This window comes from Cebidichthys violaceus, unplaced genomic scaffold (genome assembly GCF_023349555.1).
Source record: "Cebidichthys violaceus isolate CVI_PGR_0920_01 unplaced genomic scaffold, fCebVio1.0.p SCAF_22, whole genome shotgun sequence".
NCBI lineage: Eukaryota > Metazoa > Chordata > Actinopteri > Perciformes > Stichaeidae > Cebidichthys > Cebidichthys violaceus.
This window is the reverse complement of record NW_027176395.1, coordinates 969082-992572: the sequence shown is the minus strand read 5'-3', so window position 1 is coordinate 992572 and position 23491 is coordinate 969082. Positions and strand designations below refer to the sequence as shown.

Sequence of the window (23491 nt, the reverse complement as noted above, 5' to 3'; positions counted from 1 at the left end):
AAGTACAATATTTCTCTCTGAAATGTAGTGGAGTAAAAGCATAAAATGGAAAATACTCAAATAAAGTAAAAAAAATACCTCAGAATTGTACAGTACTTGAATAAATGTACTTCTCCCCACCACTGTTTATAGTGAAAATAACAGTTGGTTTGTTTGACTGCTTCTGACTCTGAAAACTCTGACGTCGGAGTCTGGCAGGGATCCCTGAACGCAGCATAATCCAGCCCAGCCGCTGAGTAGCCATTTTGGTCCCACCTAAAACAGACAGAGCAGCTTCACTTTGGGTCGTCGGAGATGGAAGAAATCCGAGTCGACGGCGAGTATTTCAGCCACCGAAACCTCGTGAATCCCTCCTGGAAACATCGGCAGCTGACACTCGACGCCATGGCTTCTTTTTAAACAGTTGTGGGGAGAAAAAAGAAAAAGCCTTCTTCTTCTTCTTCTTTTTTGTAGAAGTGTCGACCGACAGCGCCTAGTTTAGTTAGCTTCACTTGACTCAAACAAAAAAAGGACAGACGGACACTGATTTGATTCTTTACACCTGGGTGGGGGGGCACGAGCGGTATGCACGCGCCATGTGAATAAGTGAACATAAGATTGTTATGCTATTTTTTTTATTTTTTTCTAAGTGAGGGATTTATTTTTTTTCTAATTTCGGTCCCTAACAGTTCAGGTGCTCCTCTCTAACTCGTCCGGGTTGGTTTTTTGAAAATTGTCACAACGCAATAATCTCGGGGTTTGTTTCTGTTACCGGACTGAAGGAGGTGTGACATTTTTTATTTTTTTGGGGACATCAGACGGTCGACTGGTGGGATTAAGGACAAATAAAAAAGATGTCAACAAAAACTCCTTTGCCAACGGTCAACGAGAAGGTGACTGAAAGTGTGAGTATCAACGGGTTGTTTATTGGGTATTTCTGTCAAATGTCATTTAAAGAGGAGTGGATATTGTGCTGATTATGTTGCATAATTGGACTTATATGTTATAGCTAATTGTTTCACACTTTGTTACCTTAATGGTAAACAAGCATATCCTCTACGTCAAACAAGCTCTTTAATTTAATTTCTTGGGATTTATTTACATACAAATTATATTCTTGTAATACGTTTTAAAAAAGGTAGTTATGATGTAGATATTTAGGCCCAACCGAGGAACTAAACTACAGTACTTTGCCTGCTGATTCTGGCAGGCAACAGTAGTTTCTGTCCGGGCTCGCTATTGGCTCTCCCCAGCTGTCACTCAAAAGGTTTCAACCGTTCAGCTTCCCTCGTTAGTCCTCACAAGTCCCGCCTCCTCGTGACCAACTCATTCTCATGTCCGAAAGAGCGTTGTCGAGGTAGCGACAATGTAGCTTCCGGTCAGGATTTAAAAAATTAAACTCATCTCCAGTTTGTCATACAGGCATCATAGCATTGTCGTAATACATGAACAACGTATCTGTCATTATTTTCTAGCATTTGAAACTTGAAGAAAAAATAGAATTGTAAATACCAAACTTAACTGAAGACTTAAAATTATTTATTTTCCTGACAAAAATATATATAAATATATTTTACTATTATTTCACTTATTGGGTAATTCCTCTAACATTTAAAAGTGTGTAAAATGTCTGTTTATAGTTTTCCTAAATTGAAGGCACCATTTTTAAATTGGTTTGCTTTTTCTGACAAATTGTCTAAAAACCTTAAAGATATTTAAACAAAAATGAAATAAACATCAAAAACTAAATCTACTATTTCTATAACTGCTTTGTAGTTTTTCTGAATGCTGTAATCCAAACTTAATCTTTTTGAGCGTTTTTGTTCCTGTTTGCCATGAATTCAGTGGGTTAAATAAGTTATGAAAATATAAATACTCTGATGTGTGTGTGTGTGTGTGTGATCGTCAGAATGTCATGACTCATGACATGAGACTTATCAATAAGACGTGGAGACGTTTTATTGATCCCTGCAGACAACCGGGCTCCTTTCAGTTTTCACCAAGACACGACTGGAAACCAGCAGAAGCAATATATTGAAATATTTTGTATTCATTTAACCGGTTAAAACCCACCGAGATGACATCAAGTTATGACAAAATCGTTGCAAGAACAAGACGTTTGCAGACGTGACGTCATTCTTGTGTTCTCTGTTTTATATTGATTAACTGAGATAATACTCAACAGTTAAATTGATAATGAAGATGGTCTCTATGAGACGTGAGCTCATTGGACAAAATCAACCGCCCCCAGAATGCATTGCGGCTCTTCAGACTGTCCGATGATGGACCGCGAGTTTCAGTCAAGAGGAAAAAAGCCCCGGAGCTCACTTATATTATAATAATAATAATAATAATAATAATAATAATAATAATTTACTGTAGAAAACATATTTAATGCTAGAATATTCATCTACATTTGGCTTACAATAATTCTGAAAAATATGAAGTTGAGTGGAAGAGGTCGTGTTGGTGTACATTTGTGATAAACAGTTTCTTTTGTGTGTACTTCAGTTGACAATATGCAGTATATTCTGATTGAGTATGTAGTATCAGTGGTGGAGGAAGAATTCTGATCTTTTATTTCAGTATCGAGACAACAGTGTAGAAGATTCATTCAACATTGTACTAATATAAGTAGAGAAGTATTAGCATCAAAGTATACCAAAAGTGGAAGTACTCTTCCTGCAGAACATCTCCTTTCAGAGTAATACATGTTACTGGAGTATAAACATTCATGGATTCATGTAGTGTACCTTTAATGTAGCAGCTGGACCAGGTGGAGCTCATGTTAATCATTTCACATTGTTAAACTACAAAGTAACTCAAGTTATCAAATACATGTGATGCAGTGAAAACTACAACCATGGCTTCCAGAATGGAGTGCAAGTACTTGTAGTAAAGTACAAGTACCTCAGACTTGTATGTAAGAGGCAGTACTGAAGCAGATGTACTTAGTTACGTCCCACCACTACAGCGTCTTTCCAACACTGAAAGCAGCTGTCTCGGTGCTTTTACTCTGAAAGGACACTATCCATGTTTCCGGGGTTTTGGCGTGCCCCCCGTCTCTCTGTGGTTAACTGGGCTCAGAGTTGGGGCGGTCTGGTCGTAGTGGGAGTCTCTATGGGCTCCATCGGTGTCCGGTAGAAACATGACGGGCTCCCAGGCAGCCAGGAGACACCGCAGCCTCGTGAGTAACCGGCGGAAAACAGAACCGGCAAACTTTACCGGGGCTTAAAAGTTAGAGGGAATAGTTCGTTAGCCAGAAAACATGGAAGCGTAACGTATTTCTGTGTCCTTGTATGATTAGCAGATGATATGTTGGAAGTGGAAAAACAGTTTGTGTCCCACAGGCTTTTATTTTCTTCTTCTTCTGTGGTATTCAACAGTGACCTTATCCTATTTTTATCTCTCCTGCTATCACTGTAGGAGGCCTAAAATATTCCTTCAGTGACTTATAGTGTGTGTGTGTGTGTGTGTGTGTGTGTGTGTGTGTGTGTGTGTGTGTGTGTGTGTGTGTGGTTTAAAGTGACCTCATTGAGGTTTATGGCATATTTCATCTGGTGGTATCTGTGGAGGAATTCTCACGGAGGATTCTGGAGTTTATTGGGATGTTGTAACTTTATATTCTGTTAGATGTTATTTCTGCTGTAATATCTGCTCATAGAATGTGACACCGTTATGTCTTTATATTTCACTCCTCAGGAACACTCCCATTTAATAAAGTAGAGGTTTCTTCCTCCTCCTCTCTTTGTGTAACAGTCTGAACTCTTGTTCTTCATTTCCTCTGGTGGCTGTGGGCCCTGTTCATTGTCTGCAGGCTGAATGGGGTCAGTTAGTTTGGGGATGGGCAGAGGGCACCGCTGTTAATGAGGCATCGGTGGGACAGTCGATACCGAGGCCGCCCCGAGTATCTGTCTAATTTATTTATTTATTTATAGCTGTTGGGGGGCTTTTGAACACAGCAACCCCCCCCCCCCCCCCCCCAAAAAAAAAAAAAAATCAATCCTGACATCAGACTGCAGTTAGTCTTTGATTGTAATTAAATTAAGTTGTTTTTATCCATTTGACCTCTGAATATATTCTTCTAACGATACAATTTAAAAACAGAGATTCTGCTCGTCAACCGGCTCACATGGGTTCTGTTGGGTTCTGGGTTCCTCGTGTGAGAACGTGAGCTCAGTCGCTGTGTAGGAGACATTTTATATGATTTTAATCAAACGTCATCCAGAAGCATCGGAAAATGTTCCAACTCAGATAATCGTTAATTTCATTAACATGGTTTTAATTTAGCAGTTTGCTTCTCAGAGGATTTAGCTCAACGGGGGAATTTAATCTGTTACAATTTTGATAATGGATGAAATCATTTTAATTAATTTAGCAAGAAAATAATGACGATTAACTGAGTCCAATCCATGGAATGTGAGGATTTCAAGCTTTTCCTGTTATATGATTTATAAAGTGATGAACAAGTATTTTACATGTTTTAGACTCTGGATGCTTTTCACTATTTTTTTTTTTATATTTCATTGACAAAATGATGAAACAATTAATCAGCAAAGAAAGGCACGTTTATTTGTACGGCACATAGTGCTTCACATAAAGCATAAAAATGTCACTTTAAAGTTTTTAAACGTGGATTTAAAGATGTGATGTTCCAGTTCTGTGTGTTAATATCTTTATTTGCTCTGATATTTGGTTGAAGTGATGAAGCTGCCTGTAAACCGCTGAGTTTATCGGCCCAACTATAAATATCATCTGTTTAATTTCCTGCGGAGTGCGAGTGGGAACGTCACGCTGGGTCAACCTGAGTCACAGCGTGTTCCTCTAAAACGCTCTCTCTCTCTTTCATTTTAATCCTCACAGCACACGTCTCACAGCAATGGACGCCAGGAGGTCGGCACGCGCTCGGCCCGGACCGGCGTTCGATCCCGCGGCTCCGAGGAGCCGCAGCAGCCGCACGTCGGCAACTACCGGCTGCTCAAGACCATCGGCAAGGGGAACTTCGCCAAAGTCAAACTGGCCCGACACATCCTCACCGGCAGAGAGGTGAGGCGCTTTAATGAATTCAACTAAATGAAATGTTGAGACGCAGCATCAAGTCAAACCTCGACACTCTGAGCTAGAACTACGAACTCCGGTGATTGAAACCAGAAGCTACTGGATCTTCTCCTCAGTTTGTGGCTTACAGACGAGAAGAAGTCTGAAGTTCGACGGCTGGTTTCCGGCGGAGCTGCTGAGCGTTTTGATTTGTTCATAATTGATGAGCAGAAAGAGAAAGCTTTTACATTTTAACCAAGCGCTCTCCACCTCCTCTTTAATCTGTTATGGTATATAAGTTTAAACTCTTACTGCTCTCAGATTGTCTGTAAAGCCTTTAAAAGATGAGATGTTTAGTCTCTCTGCTCGTTTTGATTGATTTTCATCTTCCTCCTCCTCTCCTATTTAACGTTTCTTTTCTCTCCACAGGTGGCAATTAAGATAATAGACAAGACGCAGCTGAACCCAAACAGCCTTCAGAAGGTAATCCCTCCCCCCCCCCTCTACTCTCACGCTGAGGCTCAGTTAGTTTATAAATTCATGAAGCACAACAGATTGGGTATTAATTGTGTAAACGGGAAGCAGTGCATGCTGGGACTGAGCATGTGTTGAGAGCTTTTGTGATTTCAGTGGGAGGCCTCGGCTAATCATCGACTATTATAAGAAGTGCTCGGGTCTTTTACTACAGTAAGAGTAGTAATACCACAGTGTACAAATACTCTGTTACAAGTACAAGTCCTGCATTCAAAATCCTACTACGCATCAGCATCGAAGTACACTAAAAGTACATTTCAGGACAGTAAATAATATTTGATCGGATTTGAATCACCTTAACAGTATAGTTAAGTTATAGTTTCTGTTCAGGAAAATGAAGTAAATCAAACATGTAGGGGCTCTTTTAAAAAGAGGCCTTTTGTTTTTAGGAACATTTATTGACCCCATAGAGAAACTGAAAATGTCCACTTTTGTTTGGTTGCCATGCAACTGTGTGAGTGACAGTTTATTTTTTTCCTGTTTAATCAGGAAGCAGGTTGATCTGCTTTTAAAATGCAGTGTGAACGCTTCTTCTTTTTTTCTGATTCTCGTTTAAAGTTGTGTTCACTCATTACCAAGGTGTGTGTCTGTCTGTCTGTCTGTGTCTGTCTGTCTGTGTGTGTGTGTGTGTGTGTGTGTGTGTGTGTGTGTGTGTGTGTGTGTGTGTGTGTGTGTGTGTGTGTGTGTGTGTGTGTGTGTGTGTGTGTGTGTGTGTGTGTGTGTAACATTTTGGCTGTGTCTGTCGGTCTGGAAGTGGTTTCGTGGAAGTCAGAGCGATATTGACTCTGCAGCTCCGGAGGGTTTTTCAGCTCATCAGACAGGAGGAGAGGGGGCGGGGCATAGCTTGGCGGCGATGGCTGCTGCTGGTGATGATGTGTTGATGTTCAGCCGCCGCCCAGCGCTCCTCTCTCCTCTCCCCTCTCCCTCGTCCCTCCCAGCGATCGGCTGCTGGTTTTCCATCAGTTTTTCCAAAGCTCCATTGATCGTGTCCTTTGTGTCTCAGAGGCCCGTTGGCTGTGATACCAGAAACACTGAGTCATGACGCCGCTGTCCACGCTCACACAAAGCGGGGGGGCTTTGTGTGAGCGGCCCTTGTTGTTTTTTTGTTGTTTTTTTAGGTTCCTGCTTAAACGTCAAGGAATTTGTCAGGTTATTATTTTTTTTCCTGCTGCTGCTCAGCAGGGATTCAGATTTCCTTTAATGTTTATTTTAAGGAACTGGAACACACTTCAAAAAAGAAATCACTTCTTAATATACTTCTTTTTTTTTTTTTTTTTTTTTAATGATTGACACTTTAAATGTTCCCATTCCTGTCACATGGTTCTATTTATACACGTTCTGTGTTTCTGTCTTTCCTGGTTGATGAGTTGGATATTCAGAGTTCTAGGAAACCCTGAATAGATTTGTGGAACATTTGAAGGGGATGAAGCTCAATCACCGACTATTTACGAAGCCAACAATCAATTAGCTTAGCTTAGCATGAAGACCGGACTCTAGGAAGTTACTGGTCCTGGACAAGAAATAGTGCGGCACATAAATTCCCATAAACATTTTGTTATTACACTTAGTTTTCTCCATAATAAACCAAGAATATAAACGTGTGAATTGGTGAGCTTTAGACAGAGCCGGGCTAGCATTTTCCACCTGTTTCCAGTTGCTAAGCTAAGCTAGCTGGTCGTAGCTTCATACTGAACATACAGATATGCGAGTGGTGTCGATCTTGACGTTTAACTCTCAGCAAGAAAGCAGAATAAGCATATTTCTCAAAATGAGGAACCATTCCTATATAATCAGCCACCAGTCTGATGCATGTCAGGATTTCCTTTTTAAATCCCCAAAAAACTATAAAAAAAAAGAATCTGAAAAAGCCGCTAGAGCCCCAAATGTGTATTCATTAGTGATGCCGCGTACATGTCTAGGGCTTTTATTGTGAAAGGAAAGAATGCAAAGAGTGGCGCAGCATGATGTTCACTTTATTAAATTATGGTCCATTTAGAGTCAAACAGACCATGAAGTAGGGGATGCTTTAGGGCGGGGCTACACTGTGATTGACAGGTCTCTACCTGAGACGTCTACGTCACTCCTCCGCCTTCCTAATATGGTCACTTCCTGTTCACTGGTTGCAAAAACGGCAAGTTTGAGTGATTTGCGGTCTTTTTAACGGGATCTGTTGGCAGTGACTTTAAAACATTGACTCTGTTGGTATTTTAAGACTCGACTGAACGTCATCGGGGACCTCAGGTGTGTGTGTGTGTTTTGAAACGTTGCGTTCAGGTACGGACGGGTTTTGAGGAACTGGATGTGCTGTTTTTGTTCTGCTCCTCTAACCTGACCTGTTATGTAACAGAGAGCTGGAGAGAGGCTGACGGCGTCTCAGCGTCTCTGAAGCTGAATGTTTATTTTCAGCCTCTGTTCTTAATAGTTTAGAGGAGCTGAGTCGACTTCACATCTGTCACCAGCTCAACGCTCTCAGCTCCCACTCTTCTGCTCATCCTTCTTCTTCTCCTTCTGCTCATCCTTCACCTCCTTCTTCTGCTCATCCTCCTTCTTCACCTCCTTCTCCTCATCCTCCTTCTTCACCTCCTTCTTCTCCTCATCCTTCTTCTTCTTCTTCTCCTCATCCTTCTTCTGCTCATCCTACTTCTTCACCTCCTTCTTCTCCTCATCTTTCTTCTTCACCTCCTTCTTCTCCTCGTCCTTCTTCTTCTCCTCATCCTTCTTCTTCACCTTCTCCTCCTTCTCCTCATCCTTCTTCTTTGTCTTCTCCTTATCCATCTTCTTCTCCTCATCCTTCTTTGTCTTCTCCTCATCCTTCTTCTTCTCCTTCTCCTTCTTCTCCTCATCCTTCTCCTCCTTTTCCTCCTTCTCATCCTTCTTCTTCTCCTCCTCCTTTTCCTCCTTCTTTTCCTTCTTCTTTTCCTCCTCCTTCTTCTCCTCCTTTTCCTTCTTCTTTTCCTCCTTCTCACCCATCTTCTTCTCCTCCTCCTTTTCCTTCTTCTTCTTTTCCTCCTTCTTCTTTCCTCCTCCTTTTTCTTCTCCTCCTCTTCCTCCTCTTTCTTATTCTTTCTCCTTCTTTTCTTTCTTCTTTTTTCTCCTTCTTCTTTCCCTCCTTTCTTCTTCTTTTTCCTCCTTCTCTCTCCTCCTCCTCCTTCTCTCTCCTCCTCCTCCTCCTCCCTGTCCTGATTCAGCCTGCTGATGGTCTTGTTGTGGTCATAGGTCAGCGTGTGACGCGTGGAGTCTTGATTAAATGTAAACTCTGCTGAGGTTTTGTTTTTCATGTTGCGTTCACAACCTGGAGGCAGAAATCAGACGAAAACAAAGAGCGATTAGCCGTTGAGACATTTCTTCAACTCATAACTTGGTGCTAAAGTTCTGCTCATAACTTCCTGAACTCGTGTGCTGAACTGGGTTAATTTGAACCAGAGTGTTTATTCCCTCAGGTAGATTTGTTTGTCCAGATGGGAACAATAACACCCGAGCTTCAGAGCGAACAAATAACTGAGAAGCAAGTTTCTCCTTTTCTAAAAATTCATTTTTAATGAAATAAACACCGGGGGGGGGTTGAATTACTGCGAGAACGTTGCACAGACGTCCATCATTGTCAGCTGATGTCACTCTTTGCGAGTGAAGATCAGCAGAAACATGCATTCTGTTGATGAGCCTCGGATCAGTTATAGCTGAGGAACATGCAACAAAGGGAAGTCGACTGACGGTGTGACTGACGGTGTGACTGACGGTGTGACTTCACCCTCACACCGTATTGCTGGTGCTGAAGGAGCTTGGTATCGATCACACTGACGTGGTTCTTGTGATCGGGACTTCTTCGTTGCGTCGCTGCGGTGGAATGACTGGATCGCCGGCGGCTTTACGGACTCGACCTCACCGTCCTGTTATGTGGTGAATCATCTGCTGTTTGGTTGTTTTTCCTCCACTAACTCTGTTTACTGCATCACATACCTGACAAAGTACTTCCATGTACTGTCAAAAGGACTGTCGGAAACTAGAAAGAAGTATTAACTTGACTGTATCTGTCCGGTTCTCTAGTTATCAGATGAAGATGCTCTTCCTTCCAGCTCAGATTTGTTCCTATTTTCAGTGTAATGATCTCAGTCTGAGTGTAGTGACAGTGAGGAGCCCTCAGGCTCTCCTCCTCCTCCTCCTCCTCCTCCTCCTCCTCCTCCTCCTCCTCCTCCTCAGACATGTCCTGGCTCACTTAGTGAACACGGCTTCCAAACCGGTCGACTCGGTCCTGAAGGCCCCGCTGACTGGAGCTCATAATTAACCCCTCGGTTGTGTCTGAAGTGAGATTTATGATCTCCGTTCCTCCCACAGCCGGCGCTGGCTGCAGGATGTGGTGGTTCAGAATGACTAGCGTTTTAAAAAAGTGATACTTATCTGTGAACACTACTTTATTTTTGGTGTTTTCTGGACAGAAACGGAAGGATGGAGACAGATGACATCAACATTAGTAGAAACTAGAAAGAAAGAGAATCATGGAACGTATTGATAGTCTCATAAATATGAAAGATTCATGTCTTCACATTTTGTGAAAGAAAAAGTATAAAGATATAAATACCCAGTGATATGAAACAAATCCCTCTTATTGAGAAGAAATATTAGGTTTTCTACATCACAATCATGTAAACATTTTGATTAAAAATAATTTATGAAATCATTTCATTAAACTTAACTAATTATTCCAACACTAACGTAGTTTCCATACCATTTCCTGTCTCATCTGTTTTGATTGTACTACATTTCCCAGAATGCTTTGTTTCATGTCATAAATGGAGCAGCTAGATTGTTTTTGAAGACGTTCGTACGTCTGCTTTAAAGGTATTTCAGTTTTCTGGCTACGAGAGACTCTCGATTTGTTCGTCCGTAAGCAAACACTGTGGCTACTCCCGCCGCATGAAACATTGATGCCTGTTCATATTTTTGTGGAAGGGAGGAAGGCTGGGTGTAGCTAACAGCCGATCAATAATACACAGCTACTCGGTTCTTCCTCTCCTTTCGGGCCCTCGTACGGCGGGAGGCTTTCAGAAGCACTTTTGGCCGTTTCAGATCTGCCGGTGTGGTCACCGTGGACGCGGAGGAGAGCGTGTGTCCATCGACTGTCTCGTTGTTAGCGGTGGAGACGTGACGGTGCATGCGGAGGCATGCGGGGGACTCCGGTGTCTGGTCTGTGGGTTTCTGCGGTGACGAAATGATCACATTTCCTCGACTAATGTGCTGATGTTGCTGCAGTACAAAGGCGTGTGTGTGTGTGTGTGTGTGTGTGTGTGTGTGTGTGTGTGTGTGTGTGTGTGTGTGTGTGTGTGTGTGTGTGTGTGTGTGTGTGTGTGTGTGTGAACACCTTTTACATTTAAATGATGCCTTCATTATTGCTTTGCGACATGGAAGTGCTACTTAATAAGTAAGGTCACACTGCTGTTGAGTTAATGTAAGTGAAAGTGCTTCTTAAAGAGACACGGCGGTACAAGGACTCTGTAAAGTATTCGTTTGATGATGTATTTCCCTAGTTTTTTTTTCCGGTACTTGTTCTTCTGCAGTACTTGGAGTACTATCGTGGCTCGTTCGGAGGACAGTAGTAAACGTCTTTGGGACGCAGTGATCTCTCTATCGACATGCAGCCTGATTTCTTCCTGCACATCCTTGTTGAAATCAGCAGGACGAGAGCTAGTTAGCGTTAGCCGCTAGCAGCCGGTGGGGCGGTCTTGCTTGGTGTTCACTCATAAAGTTGACCAACCTTTAAGTAAAATATGTCACCGCTCTCGTCATTATTTTTTTTACCCACTTCTTATTTAAGTTTACTACTCTTTCTATTTGTCCTGTCCTGGGATCAAACATCTCCCTTTTTAAATAACAATAAACCTACAAACATTTCTTCTCTCTTTGTCATTTCAGCTCTTCAGAGAAGTTAGAATAATGAAGATTTTGAATCATCCTAATATAGGTAAGTGGGTCTCACACATGATTGAATATGAACGTGTGGTGTCTCTGCTCGAGGACTCTAGACACGCAGGGCTCTCTGACCTTTGACCTTTCTGTCACCGGACGGTCACATGATCCTCCTGCAGCACAGCCGCTATTTCATCAGCTTGTTTTTACTTGCTGATTCAGCTTTTTAGTTCCCTTTTTGATTTTGTTTTGGGTCACTCACGATGTCGGAGGAGATCACTGAGTGTCCTTTACAATCAAACAATCCTTGGGAATGTTAAAGTTTGAACCCGGCAGCGATCCACAGAACACTACGACCCGGAGTTTGTCTTCTAGACTAACCGGACCGGACTTAAACTGGAGGCTGACCCTGAGGTTAGAAAGGAAGCCGCTTTATGAGCAGAACACTCTGTGGCATCAAACATCCAGCTGTGAGAGGAAATGCCAACTAACACCAAACCGCTGCAATAACAAGAGGCCGACGTCGTCACAAGCACGGCATGAGCTGCAGCAGAGAGGAGACATGTCCTCATGTCCCAACTCCAGATCATTGTTTTCATCAGCAGTTCGTCTGAAGAGTCTCCAGCTCTTCGCTTAATGTTTGGCACAAAAAAAACATAATTTCCTAAGACAACTGAAGGAAAATATTCAGGTTATTAAAACAACAACAATAACAGGGTTTTTCTTTTCAAAAAGAGACCAAAAAAATACTTTTTCAAAGCAAATAAAATTGAAGTAAATAATTGACGTCCATATTTTATTTGCTGTGCGACGTTTCAAGCTCCAGGCTCTTCTTCAGACGGTCGCCATCTTTAATAAATAAATACCCACAATGCATTTACCAGCACGCAGAAAGGAACGTAGAAAGGAAATAGATTAAAATAAAAAAAATATATAATATAAAGAAAAGCATCTAAGGACACTTTGCACTCCTTCTCTTGTTCATGAACTTATTTGAACAGCACACACACACACACACACACACACACACACACACACACACACACACACACACACACACACACACAGCCTGCCATGGTGCGTTTTGGTTATAAGGAGGCGGGATTCCCCGCTAATTACTTTTACCTTCCTCTCCCCGGCACTGCTTGGCTTCCTCTGCTGACATGTGAATATAATTACCCGGGTGACGGTGAATGCTCTCCATCGCTCCCTCGCTGTCTTCCAGCCCACCTCGTCTATATTTAGCCCTCTTTTTATATCTCCGAGCCGAACACACTGCGGCTTTTGGACCGTGCAGTAAATATCGAGTGCTGCTAAGATCGGCTCAATGCTGTGCTTACGTGGTCACGACACACACACACACACACACACACACACACACACACACACACACACACACACACACACACACACACACACACAGATCAATCACAAGTAATCCATCCCTTGTGCAATATGCAACTTCTTTACCGTTTGTTTTTTCTTTTATGGATATTTTTATTGTTGCATATATTTTATTATATTTATTGTATTTAATTTCTTTCATTTATGGAGCTTCCCAGCAAAAACGTCTCACATCTTTAATGTTGAACACACACACACACACACACACACACACACACACACACACACACACACAGTGAGATCCACGTGACTTCACTGGAAGATGTTTTGTCATTAGTGGCCATGAATTTCTAACCATCTGTCTGAATCTCCTCCATCTTTTATAAGTTGAATTATGTTAATATTTATAATGTCTCCTCTCTTCCTCCTCCAGTGAAGCTCTTTGAAGTGATTGAGACGGAGAGGACGCTCTACCTGGTGATGGAGTACGCCAGCGGAGGTGAGACAGAAATAAGACTGTTGTAACACGTGGAGCCTGTCTGACTGAGACACGGCCTCCTTTAGTTGGAGGAAAAGGCGTTTTAGAAATGAAAGGACGCGTCCGTCCTCGCGCTGAAGCATCGACGTGAAACAAGCGACTGTTTGCAGAGGGAGACGGTGAATGTGTTTGAAAGCGAACATCAGAACACCAGATGTAGGAACCTGCACGCCGTGTGCCGCTCCCAGCGACCCAAGTATCATTTATTAACACCAAAGTGTGACACGTGCCGCGTTAATAATTTAAACCCACTGAGAGCTGCATATAGTCTGCAGACTCCACCTCGACCTGAAGAAAACACAAATCTGAGTGAGAGGACTTTATACCGTAGTCCGTAACACGAAGCACCATATCGTCATCTACACTTCAAAACACAGACTAGAGCACTTAGTGTTCAATTTGCACATAAAAGAGTGGAAACGCCTGCTAATATAAGTCAGTCTGAGTCTTTTAATTTACTGCTGATGAACACGTTTCCTGATGCTGCTTCAAGATGAAACGGAGGACTTTTATTGTGAAGAATATTTAGAAAATTAAATGTTTATCACTGAAATAGCAGAGTTTTGTTTGTCGGCTATTTTTCAATAAAACAAGTCTATTACCAAGGCAGGGAGGAAGAGAAAGTAGCAAAAAAATGACTGGGGCTTTTATTGTGAAGGTCAAACTAAAAGTTTGAATCCGTTTCTTTGACCACAAAATATATCCGATCACTGTCCGATCAGCCAGGTAGCATCGCAACAACTGAGTTCTGATCAGACGCATTCGAGTGACTTTGTGTTGCAGCAAGTGAAGAAGAAGAAGAAGAAGAATGAGGAAAAGCCTCCATGATGAGCGGACAGGAAGTGGCATCTCAGTGTTGCGTCCATTGGATCTTTTAAAGCTTTGCATCCTAAAATCAAAGACGAGCGTCTTTCCACCGGATGCTCTCTTGTGAAAGCTTCTTGTAAATTCTCATTGAGATGCAGCGTCACACAAGGACGCCTAAAAGCCACATCTCGCCATTGATTCCTGGAGTCCAGCGGCGAGACGGCGAAGACGTGCTCGCCGAGGAGCAAATCGCATCACCGCCGAGACGGGAGCGCCGATCCTCGATCTTAAATTAAACGAATGTAATGTTTCTCAGATTTCTCAGATGTTTGACTGAAATGTTGAAGTTTCACGAGACGTCCATCGAGGGCCATGTTGGTAGTATGTGGTGCTGGATCAGAGGCCGATTGCGTTCAAACAAGGGCAACTCGGTTTGGGCAATGTGGCTCAAGAAGTTGCTTTTTCTATCTTCCCGTTCCACACGCGTTACATGATCCAGATTTCTCCACCGGCACGTGTTCCTGGGTTCCATCTTTTTGTTCCCTGATCTCGTCCCCATGTGCAGCACACGCCGTGCCCTTTTAGCTCTGACGTGCAAAGTGTTAGCTGCCACACTAGCGTCTGTAGCGGCTGAGTCACAGAGCAGCCGCGGATTGCTGCTTTTCTGGAGCTGTGAAGTACAGAAGCGAACACTCCGACCGCCTCTGCAGGTCAGCGCCGAGAGAGTGGGAGGGTTTCGAGGACTCAAGAAAAGTGAGGGCGCTTTTTCCTTGCTTGTTGTTTAGTTTAGTTCCTGTTTTGTCCTCCGGTATGGACGGACACACACACACACACACACACACACACACACACACACACACACACACACACACACGCATCGACGCCAGCCACTCGTGTTTAATTAGCACACGAGCGTTAAGCGCGGTCACGTTTTTGGCTGGAAGTGTGCAGAAGTGTGGGCCGAGGGAAGGGTCTGCTCGGCAGCAGCTTTGAGCCTCCGGTGGAGGAAGCGGCTCCGAGCTCTCCTCCTCAATATGGTCAACAACAAACTGCCCTCCAAACATGCACATGGGTGACGGTGCAGGCCAGCTGCTCCAGAGAAGAAAAAAAAAGTTATCTGCGAATTCGCAAAAAGGTTGTGACTCACTTTGTTGTTTCTATCTTGTTTTTTCTGTTCAGTCTCATTCAGTGCTCTCTTTGTCATCCTCTAACTCTCTCTCTCTCTCTCTCTCTCTCTCTCTCTCTCTCTCTCTCTCTCTCTCTCTCTCTCTCTCTCTCTCTCTCTCTCTCTCGTCTCTCTCTCTTTCTCTTTGTCTCTCTCGTTTTTCTGCAGAGAGAGTGTTCGACTACCTGGTTGCACATGGGCGAATGAAGGAAAAAGAGGCCAGGGCTAAATTTAGACAGGTACCCAGCTTTCTCCCCCTGCAGTGTTCTGGTTTCACACCTCTGCTCCCGCCTCCCCCTCAGACAGACGTCCTCTGTCTTCAAGAGTGATGACAGACGTCAGACCCGCCTCCCCCCCCCCCGTCACTCAAAGTTATTTTGTGTTAAAAGGAGGGTTCGGACATTCTAGAGACGCCAACGATTTCAATGCTTCACTCCTGAAATGAACACTTGTAAATTAGTTCCTCACCTTAGGTCACATTGAAGGAAACAAAGGAAACAAATCTCTCGTTTCAAGGCCTTCTTCAATACAGCATTTAGTACATTATGCTCCATTTAGAGTCAAACAGACCATAAAGCAGGGGATGATTTAGGGGCGGGGCTACACGCTGATTGACAGGTCTCTAACACGGTGATGTCCGGACTATACGTTGTTTGTGTGCAACATTTTAGTTATCTGAAAAGTGTGTTATTCAGCGTTCGGCTGTAGTTTGCTCCATCCTCTAGTGTCACTTCTGGTTCAGAAAAAAAAACAAAATGGCGACGGCCAAAATGCCAAAAAAATCAAGGCTTGAAAAAAAAAAACCCGCAGAAACTAAGCTATGACTCAGAATCTGTTTCACACACATGGAGCTGTAAAGAGATATCGTAAGAGTGTTTGATCACCACACTGAAGATACAAGAAATGAAAACTGATGCTAAATACTCTGTTTTCTTTTTTAATAATAACGCCTCACAGCTGTTCCCTGGTCTGAGAGGGAGATAAGTGTTCTGCAAAGGAAACCCGTTTGTCTCACCTCCTGGTGTCTTCAGCCCCACCTGCGTTGTGTTTTGATCTTTCCTGTCTGTCGACCACATCTCCTCTTCTTCCTCCACCACATCCTTCATCACAGCCTGAGAACACTAAACCCTCGCTTGTCTCTGTTTCCTCCTGCAGATCGTATCGGCGGTGCAGTACTGCCACCAGAAGCACATTGTTCACAGAGACCTCAAGGTGATTAGCAACTGTTTTCAGTCGACCAGAATTCAATGCGGCCACACGACGGGCAATTATCAGAAGCAACGTCACGGAGTTCTCTGGAGTTCAGACATGACCTCCAGTATAGAGACCAAACAGAACTGGGTTATTAAGGGTTAAACGATGTGTCTCAAATGGCTTTTATTTGAAATATGTGTAGGTTTTTTAAATAGTTATTCAAATATTATAACAAAGAATCCAAAATGAACAATTTAGATATTTCAGCCCCCTTTTAAAATTGTGATTTTCTGATGTTTTATGGACGGTTAACTGAGAAATTAATTTATTATATTTGTCATTTTTGTGTCTTACCGTTCAGGGCTCCACGTTTTAGTTTTCTGCTGAAGTCTCAGTTAAGCTTTAATCATATCAGGGTCTGTTTTTGGGCGGCGTTGTGTTGGAGGTTCATATTAAAGACGGCGCTTTGCATTACGGAGCTAAAAATAACCCGTTTTCAGTAGTATTGGTGTTTCTCTGTAATCCTGTGAAGAGTTTAAATGTGGGAGGCGTCTCCACCTTTTCTGAGGCTCATCGGCTGTGACTCACGGCGGATGGAAAAGGTCACCGAGCCGACGCCGGCGCGCTTCATGACTCTCGTCTTACCGGCTGTCGACACAGAAACGCCACATAACCAGGCTCTCCGCTTTGCCCTTTTCCTGACTCCGTCCTCTCAGCGGAACAACCACCTTTTTAATATTTATTTTAAACGCATCGTTGCGCCATAAAGTAGGCGTCGCCTCTCAGACCCGCTCGCACCACATCACAACGTCCCTTTGCTTTCTCAGAGTGTGAGAAAGCAAAGGGGTCCCTCAGGCCTCAGCGGTGTCCCCCGCTGAGGTTTTGGTTTCTTATGGTCAGCCGTGTTACAATGAGACTTGTTTACCCCTCGTGGTTCAGTCCTGGAGCTCAGTGGAAGATGATGTTTTTCTTCTTCTGCTGCTTCTTTTTCTTCAGCTTCCTAATTAGTCTCTGGCCTCCAGCTGCGTGTGAGCAGATGTTTTGGACACAAAGGAGATGTGAACTGCTTTCTGTTAGATCCGACTATATCAAACGGAACTATTCAGAGCATAAATGATCAATCAATTTGTCAAGCTACAGTTTTGATCATTGTTTTCTCTTTTGTTTTATCGTAAATCAAATGTCTGTTGGTCGGGGGATTTGAAGACGTTTTAGTTTTTCTGGCATTTTAAATTGTAAACGATAGAATAAATGGTTCACATGTTTGAGGAACGGGCTCTTTAAGTGTCTTGCTGTTAGTTAGATGTGAAGATTCAAACCTTTTTCATGTCTGTACAATAACAGCCAGTTAGCTTAGCTTAGCATAACCAGTTTCTAGAGTAGATCAATGAAAGGAATAAGTAACAAACTCTTCTCGCGTCTGTCCTCAGGCGGAGAACCTGCTCCTCGACGCGGACATGAACATCAAGATCGCAGATTTCGGCTTCAGCAACGAGTTCACGATGGGCAACAAGCTGGACACGTTCTGCGGCTCTCCGCCGTACGCCGCGCCGGAGCTTTTCCAGGGGAAGAAGTACGACGGGCCCGAGGTGGACGTCTGGAGTCTGGGGGTCATCCTGTACACGCTGGTCAGCGGCTCGCTGCCGTTCGACGGACAGAACCTCAAGGTAGGACCGAGGAGGAGGAGCCCGTTGTGATCCGGTGCTGCTCAAACGTCTGAGGTTTTGGTTTTGGTAGAGAGAAAAAGAAAACTTGTTGTTCTTCTCATTTTCCACTAACGTCTTGTTGTTGTTGTTGTTGTCCTTGTCCTCCTCCTCCTCCTCCCTGCAGGAGCTGCGTGAGCGCGTTCTCAGAGGGAAGTACCGCATCCCGTTCTACATGTCCACGGACTGCGAGAACCTCCTCAAAACGCTTCCTGGTGCTCAACCCGTCCAAGCGGGGGACTCTCGGGTGAGGTGGAGGACGCAGAAAATGTAAATATACCTCTCAATTCTTATCTCACCCCCTCCTGCGCCATCGGAGAATGTCATCTATCCTCCACCTCTCCAACAAACCCCGTCCTCCCCGTCCCCCCCCCCCGTCCTCTGACGCCCCACGCTGTCCTGTTTTTTGCCCGGACCACCTCTCTCCTCCTTCTTTCTGATGTTGTAACCATGAATAATGCATCGGCATTCTTGCGTTCGTACCAAAATTGTCTTTTTGTTCACTTCCTGGCCTTCACCCCGCGAGTCGACGGTACCGCATGAAACCAGCTCAGTCGAGTCAGAGGACCGTGAAGTTGAGTTAAAATGATAAAGGAGGCAGTGTAGACTCTTTATCTGTAGACGAATGGCTACAACACATCAGGCCGAAGAATCTCTGGTTCCATTCCAGCTGTAAGACTTTCGTCAGAGGTGAAAGTACATTTACTCGAGTACTGTACCTAAGTACAATAACAACAAATTAAGATTTTTGCTCAAAAGAGCAACTTTTTACTATTTCTTTTACAATTTTTTTACGTAAAAAATCATTTGATGGTTCCAGTTTCTGAAACGTGAAGATGTGCCGTTGACGATGTCTCATCTAGATGATGTCATTGTGTTAGTATTAACGTTGAGGATTGGACTAAACAAACATTGTGAAGGTGTCTCTTTGAGTAACTGATGCACGTTCTCACTATTTTCACTATTTATTACAATCTATGAATGGAGCGTTATATTTTTTTTTTGGCTTTGTGGCTGGTTACAAGTTTGGACCTGTTGATAAAGGTCGTCACATTAAACACGATTCATAACCTGATAATAGTAGAAATAGTTTGTTTCAGAGCGGAGATTAAAATAGTCGTGTGTTTGATGCGAGACGTTTCAGAGCTGCGACCACGTTGTCAGAAACGTGTTGATGAGCGTCTCTTCAGCTGTGAGCGTTTGGCCCCGCCTGACACCAGCTCCTCATCACTACCGGATGAAACGGGAGCTGTTTCTGGCACCTGAGCGGGTTTAAAACCACTCGTGTGTTTTTGTTTTACGAGAGAGCTTCCGTCTTGTAGGTGATTTAAACTCCGCGTTGTTTGTCTCGGATGTCGTGGATTAGGGGAGAAGCTGTGGTTTCTTCAAAGTCTGACCGCCCCCCCAGAGAGCTATTGATCAGAGCTGCAAATTAAAAATAAAGAGGCAAACGAATGAGATGCAGAGCAATATGGACGTCACTGTTTAATGGCGGTAAACCGTTTCTTTAAAAGAGCTTCAAGTGAAAGTAAAAATGTACTTTATCAAACTGAAAACACTCCAAAAAAACATGAACATGATTTTGGACTGTTGGTCAAAGTTTCTGGGAAACTCTGATAAACATTTTTCTCTATTTTTATTAAACATTTTTAGACCCGTCTTTTTACTGCCAAAGATTTTAATATTTTTTTTTATAAATTTTTATTTATATATATATATATATATATATATATATATATATATATTTATATATTTATTTATTTATTTATTTTTTAAATATTTATTTATTTATTTATTTTAGCGTATACGTCCACACCAGTCGTCTTCTAACTGTTTGACTTTTGCTTTTGCAGCAAATCATGAAGGACCGATGGATCAATGCAGGATTTGAAGAGGACGAGCTCAAGCCTTACACTGAACCAGAGCTGGACATCACGGATCAGAAGAGGATAGGTAAGCAGAACCGAGCCCCGATGTGTTGTTCTGAAAACATCTCTCCTCGTTACAGAAACAGTCCGTGCGTCTTTGGAGAAAACGCGGCGAGGCGTTATAAACGTTAACGGGGTCGCACAAAAAACACAAAGCTGCTCTCATTATTTCAGCTCTGTAGCGCTTTAAAAGAAAAGATGAAACGTGATGATGAATAAATAAACAGGAGCGGGGGGGGGGGAGGGGGGGGGAGGGGGGTTCTTATGTAAAAAGCTTTTGGTTGGCCATGTGTCAGCCGGGACACACGGAGAATCTGAGGAAGAGACGTCTTAATGTTGCTCAGGATTCCTGATCTCTGAATAATGCATTCAAATCTTTTCCCAAATAAAACGACACATTTTAAGTCTCTCACAGAAGAATTCTTTAAGCTGTCGAGACGTGAAAAACAACCTGCAGACTCATTCATCTCGTTACGTAAATGTTTTACACGTTGGTCTCCTCGCACAATGCTCATGTCTCATTAAGAGCTCTGTAATACATTTATGAATCGATTATCGCCTCACACACAGAGGCAATATTTATCAATCAAAGGTGGATTATTGCTTCATGGAAACAAGCAAATAGGAATTAAAACGAGCGTCACTTTGTGCAGAATTTGCTTCTTAATTACGCTAAATAGTGAGTCGCTAAGTCTTTTGGAAGGACGTCCCTGAAGCCGCCTGTGAGGGAACAGGAAACCCTCGTTAACGTTTTTCTTTAAGAGGCGTCAGCTGTGACCAACGTTTACGTGACCGTTCCCCCAAAAAAGCCTTTTTCTTCACCGGATGGATGAAGAAGAGCGGCGTCGTGTTTTCCACGTCGGACGCGCTTTTCACAACGTGCAGCTTTAAAAAAAAACTAAAAAAAACTTTTGAATATCATTCAATGATCGTAAATATGTATCTGTTATTATTTGCTTTGAAGACTTCTGTGCTGTGAAAGTGTTGAGGGGGAGCAGGAGGGAGAAAGTGAGAAAGAAGGGAGAGATTTTATAATCTCACAGATTCTGTTTCCTCTTCCTCTCCTCCTGTGCTGCAGCTCAGTGTTTGCAGGTACAGAACAGAGACGGCTTGTTGTTTTTAGTTTACTTCAATTTGTCGCGTCTACCGGGGAGGATTACTCCACGCTGGTGCGGAAAGATTTAATTCCACCAAAATTTAGAAGATGTCAGTCGGTGAAAAAGCTGCAGAGGAGAGCCGTAAACCCAGCGAGATAATGGCATTAGCACGGCTTTCAGAGCGCTGCCTGAGAGGCTTTTCCTCCCAGACAGGCTGAGTCATTTCCATTTGGGTTTGGTTTTTTTGTGTTTTGAAAACATTCAACTTATAGAATATTTGCTCAAAAAATTGCAGGAATGTTTAAGTCCTCCTCAAAAATGTATTTTGTGCAGTATAACATCGTTACAATGCCATAAATATAAGAAACAAGAGTTGAAATGATGGTTGTGATGGATTTAAATGAGGTCTTGTTTGGGCTTGTGTCTGTGTGCAGATGTGATGGTCGGGATGGGCTACAACCTGGAGGAGATCCAGGAGTCTTTGGCCAAGATGAAGTATGACGAGATCACAGCCACCTACCTGCTGCTGGGCAGGAAGGCCTCCGAGGTACAAACCCCACCCTGGTTATCAGTACAGTAGAATAAACCTGGTTATTAGTACAGTAGAATAACCCTGGTTATCAGTACAGTAGAATAAACCTGGTTATTAGTACAGTAGAATAAACCTGGTTATTAGTACAGTAGAATAAACCTGGTTATCAGTACAGTAGAATAAACCTGGTTATTGGTACAGTAGAATAAACCTGGTTATCAGTACAAGTAGAATAAACCTGGTTATTAGTACAGTAGAATAAACCTGGTTATCAGTACAGTAGAATAAACCTGGTTATTGGTACAGTAGAATAACCCTGGTTATCAGTACAGTAGAATAAACCTGGTTATTGGTACAGTAGAATAAACCTGGTTATCAGTACAGTAGAATAAACCTGGTTATTGGTACAGTAGAATAAACCTGGTTATTGGTACAGTAGAATAAACCTGGTTATTAGTACAGTAGAAAAAACCTGGTTATCGGTACAGTAGAATAAACCTGGTTATTAGTACAGTAGAATAACCCTGGTTATCAGTACAGTAGAATAAACCTGGTTATTGGTACAGTAGAATAAACCTGGTTATCAGTACAGTAGAATAAACCTGGTTATTAGTACAGTAGAATAACCCTGGTTATCAGTACAGTAGAATAAACCTGGTTATTAGTACAGTAGAATAACCTGGTTATCAGTACAGTAGAATAAACCCTGGTTATTGGTACAGTAGAATAAACCTGGTTATCAGTACAGTAGAATAAACCTGGTTATTGGTACAGTAGAATAAACCTGGTTATTGTACAGTAGAATAAACCTGGTTATTAGTACAGTAGAAAAAACCTGGTTATCGGTACAGTAGAATAAACCTGGTTATTAGTACAGTAGAATAAACCTGGTATTAATACAGTAGAATAACCCTGGTTATTAGTACAGTAGAATAAACCTGGTTATCGGTACAGTAGAATAACCTGGTTATTAGTACAGTAGAATAAACCTGGTTATTAATACAGTAGAATAACCCTGGTTATTAGTACAGTAGAATAAACCTGGTTATCAGTACAGTAGAATAACCCTGGTTATTAGTACAGTAGAATAAACCTGGTTATTAATACAGTAGAATAAACCTGGTTATTAGTACAGTAGAATAAACCTGGTTATTAATACAGTAGAATAACCCTGGTTATTAGTACAGTAGAATAAACCTGGTTATCGGTACAGTAGAATAAACCTGGTTATTAGTACAGTAGAATAAACCTGGTTATCAGTACAGTAGAATAAACCTGGTTATCGGTACAATAGAATAAACCTGGTTATCAGTACAGTAGAATAAACCTGGTTATTAGTACAGTAGAATAACCCTGGTTATCAGTACAGTAGAATAAACCTGGTTATTAATACAGTAGAATAACCCTGGTTATCAGTACAGTAGAATAACCCTGGTTATCGGTACAGTAGAATAAACCTGGTTATCAGTACAGTAGAATAAACCTGGTTATTAGTACAGTAGAATAAACGTGGTATTAATACAGTAGAATAACCCTGGTTATTAGTACAGTAGAATAAACCTGGTTATCGGTACAGTAGAATAACCCTGGTTATTAGTACAGTAGAATAAACCTGGTTATTAATACAGTAGAATAACCCTGGTTATTAGTACAGTAGAATAAACCTGGTTATCGGTACAGTAGAATAACCCTGGTTATTAGTACAGTAGAATAAACCTGGTTATTAATACAG

At 42.5% G+C, this 23491-nt stretch overlaps 1 protein-coding gene across 1 annotated transcript; it reads left to right on the top strand.

The window, feature by feature from the left end:
* Positions 1 to 131: 131 nt before the first annotated feature.
* mark3a (MAP/microtubule affinity-regulating kinase 3a) lies at positions 132 to 21807 on the top strand. Its single transcript, XM_068718128.1, is given in 13 exon segments — positions 132 to 884; positions 4843 to 5025; positions 5446 to 5499; positions 11458 to 11506; positions 13229 to 13294; positions 15474 to 15544; positions 16461 to 16517; positions 17930 to 18166; positions 18330 to 18404; positions 18406 to 18450; positions 18452 to 18472; positions 20056 to 20155; positions 21662 to 21807. Coding segments are annotated over 13 exon segments (1155 nt in total). The 5' UTR covers positions 132 to 833.
* The last annotated feature ends 1684 nt before the right edge of the window (positions 21808 to 23491 follow it).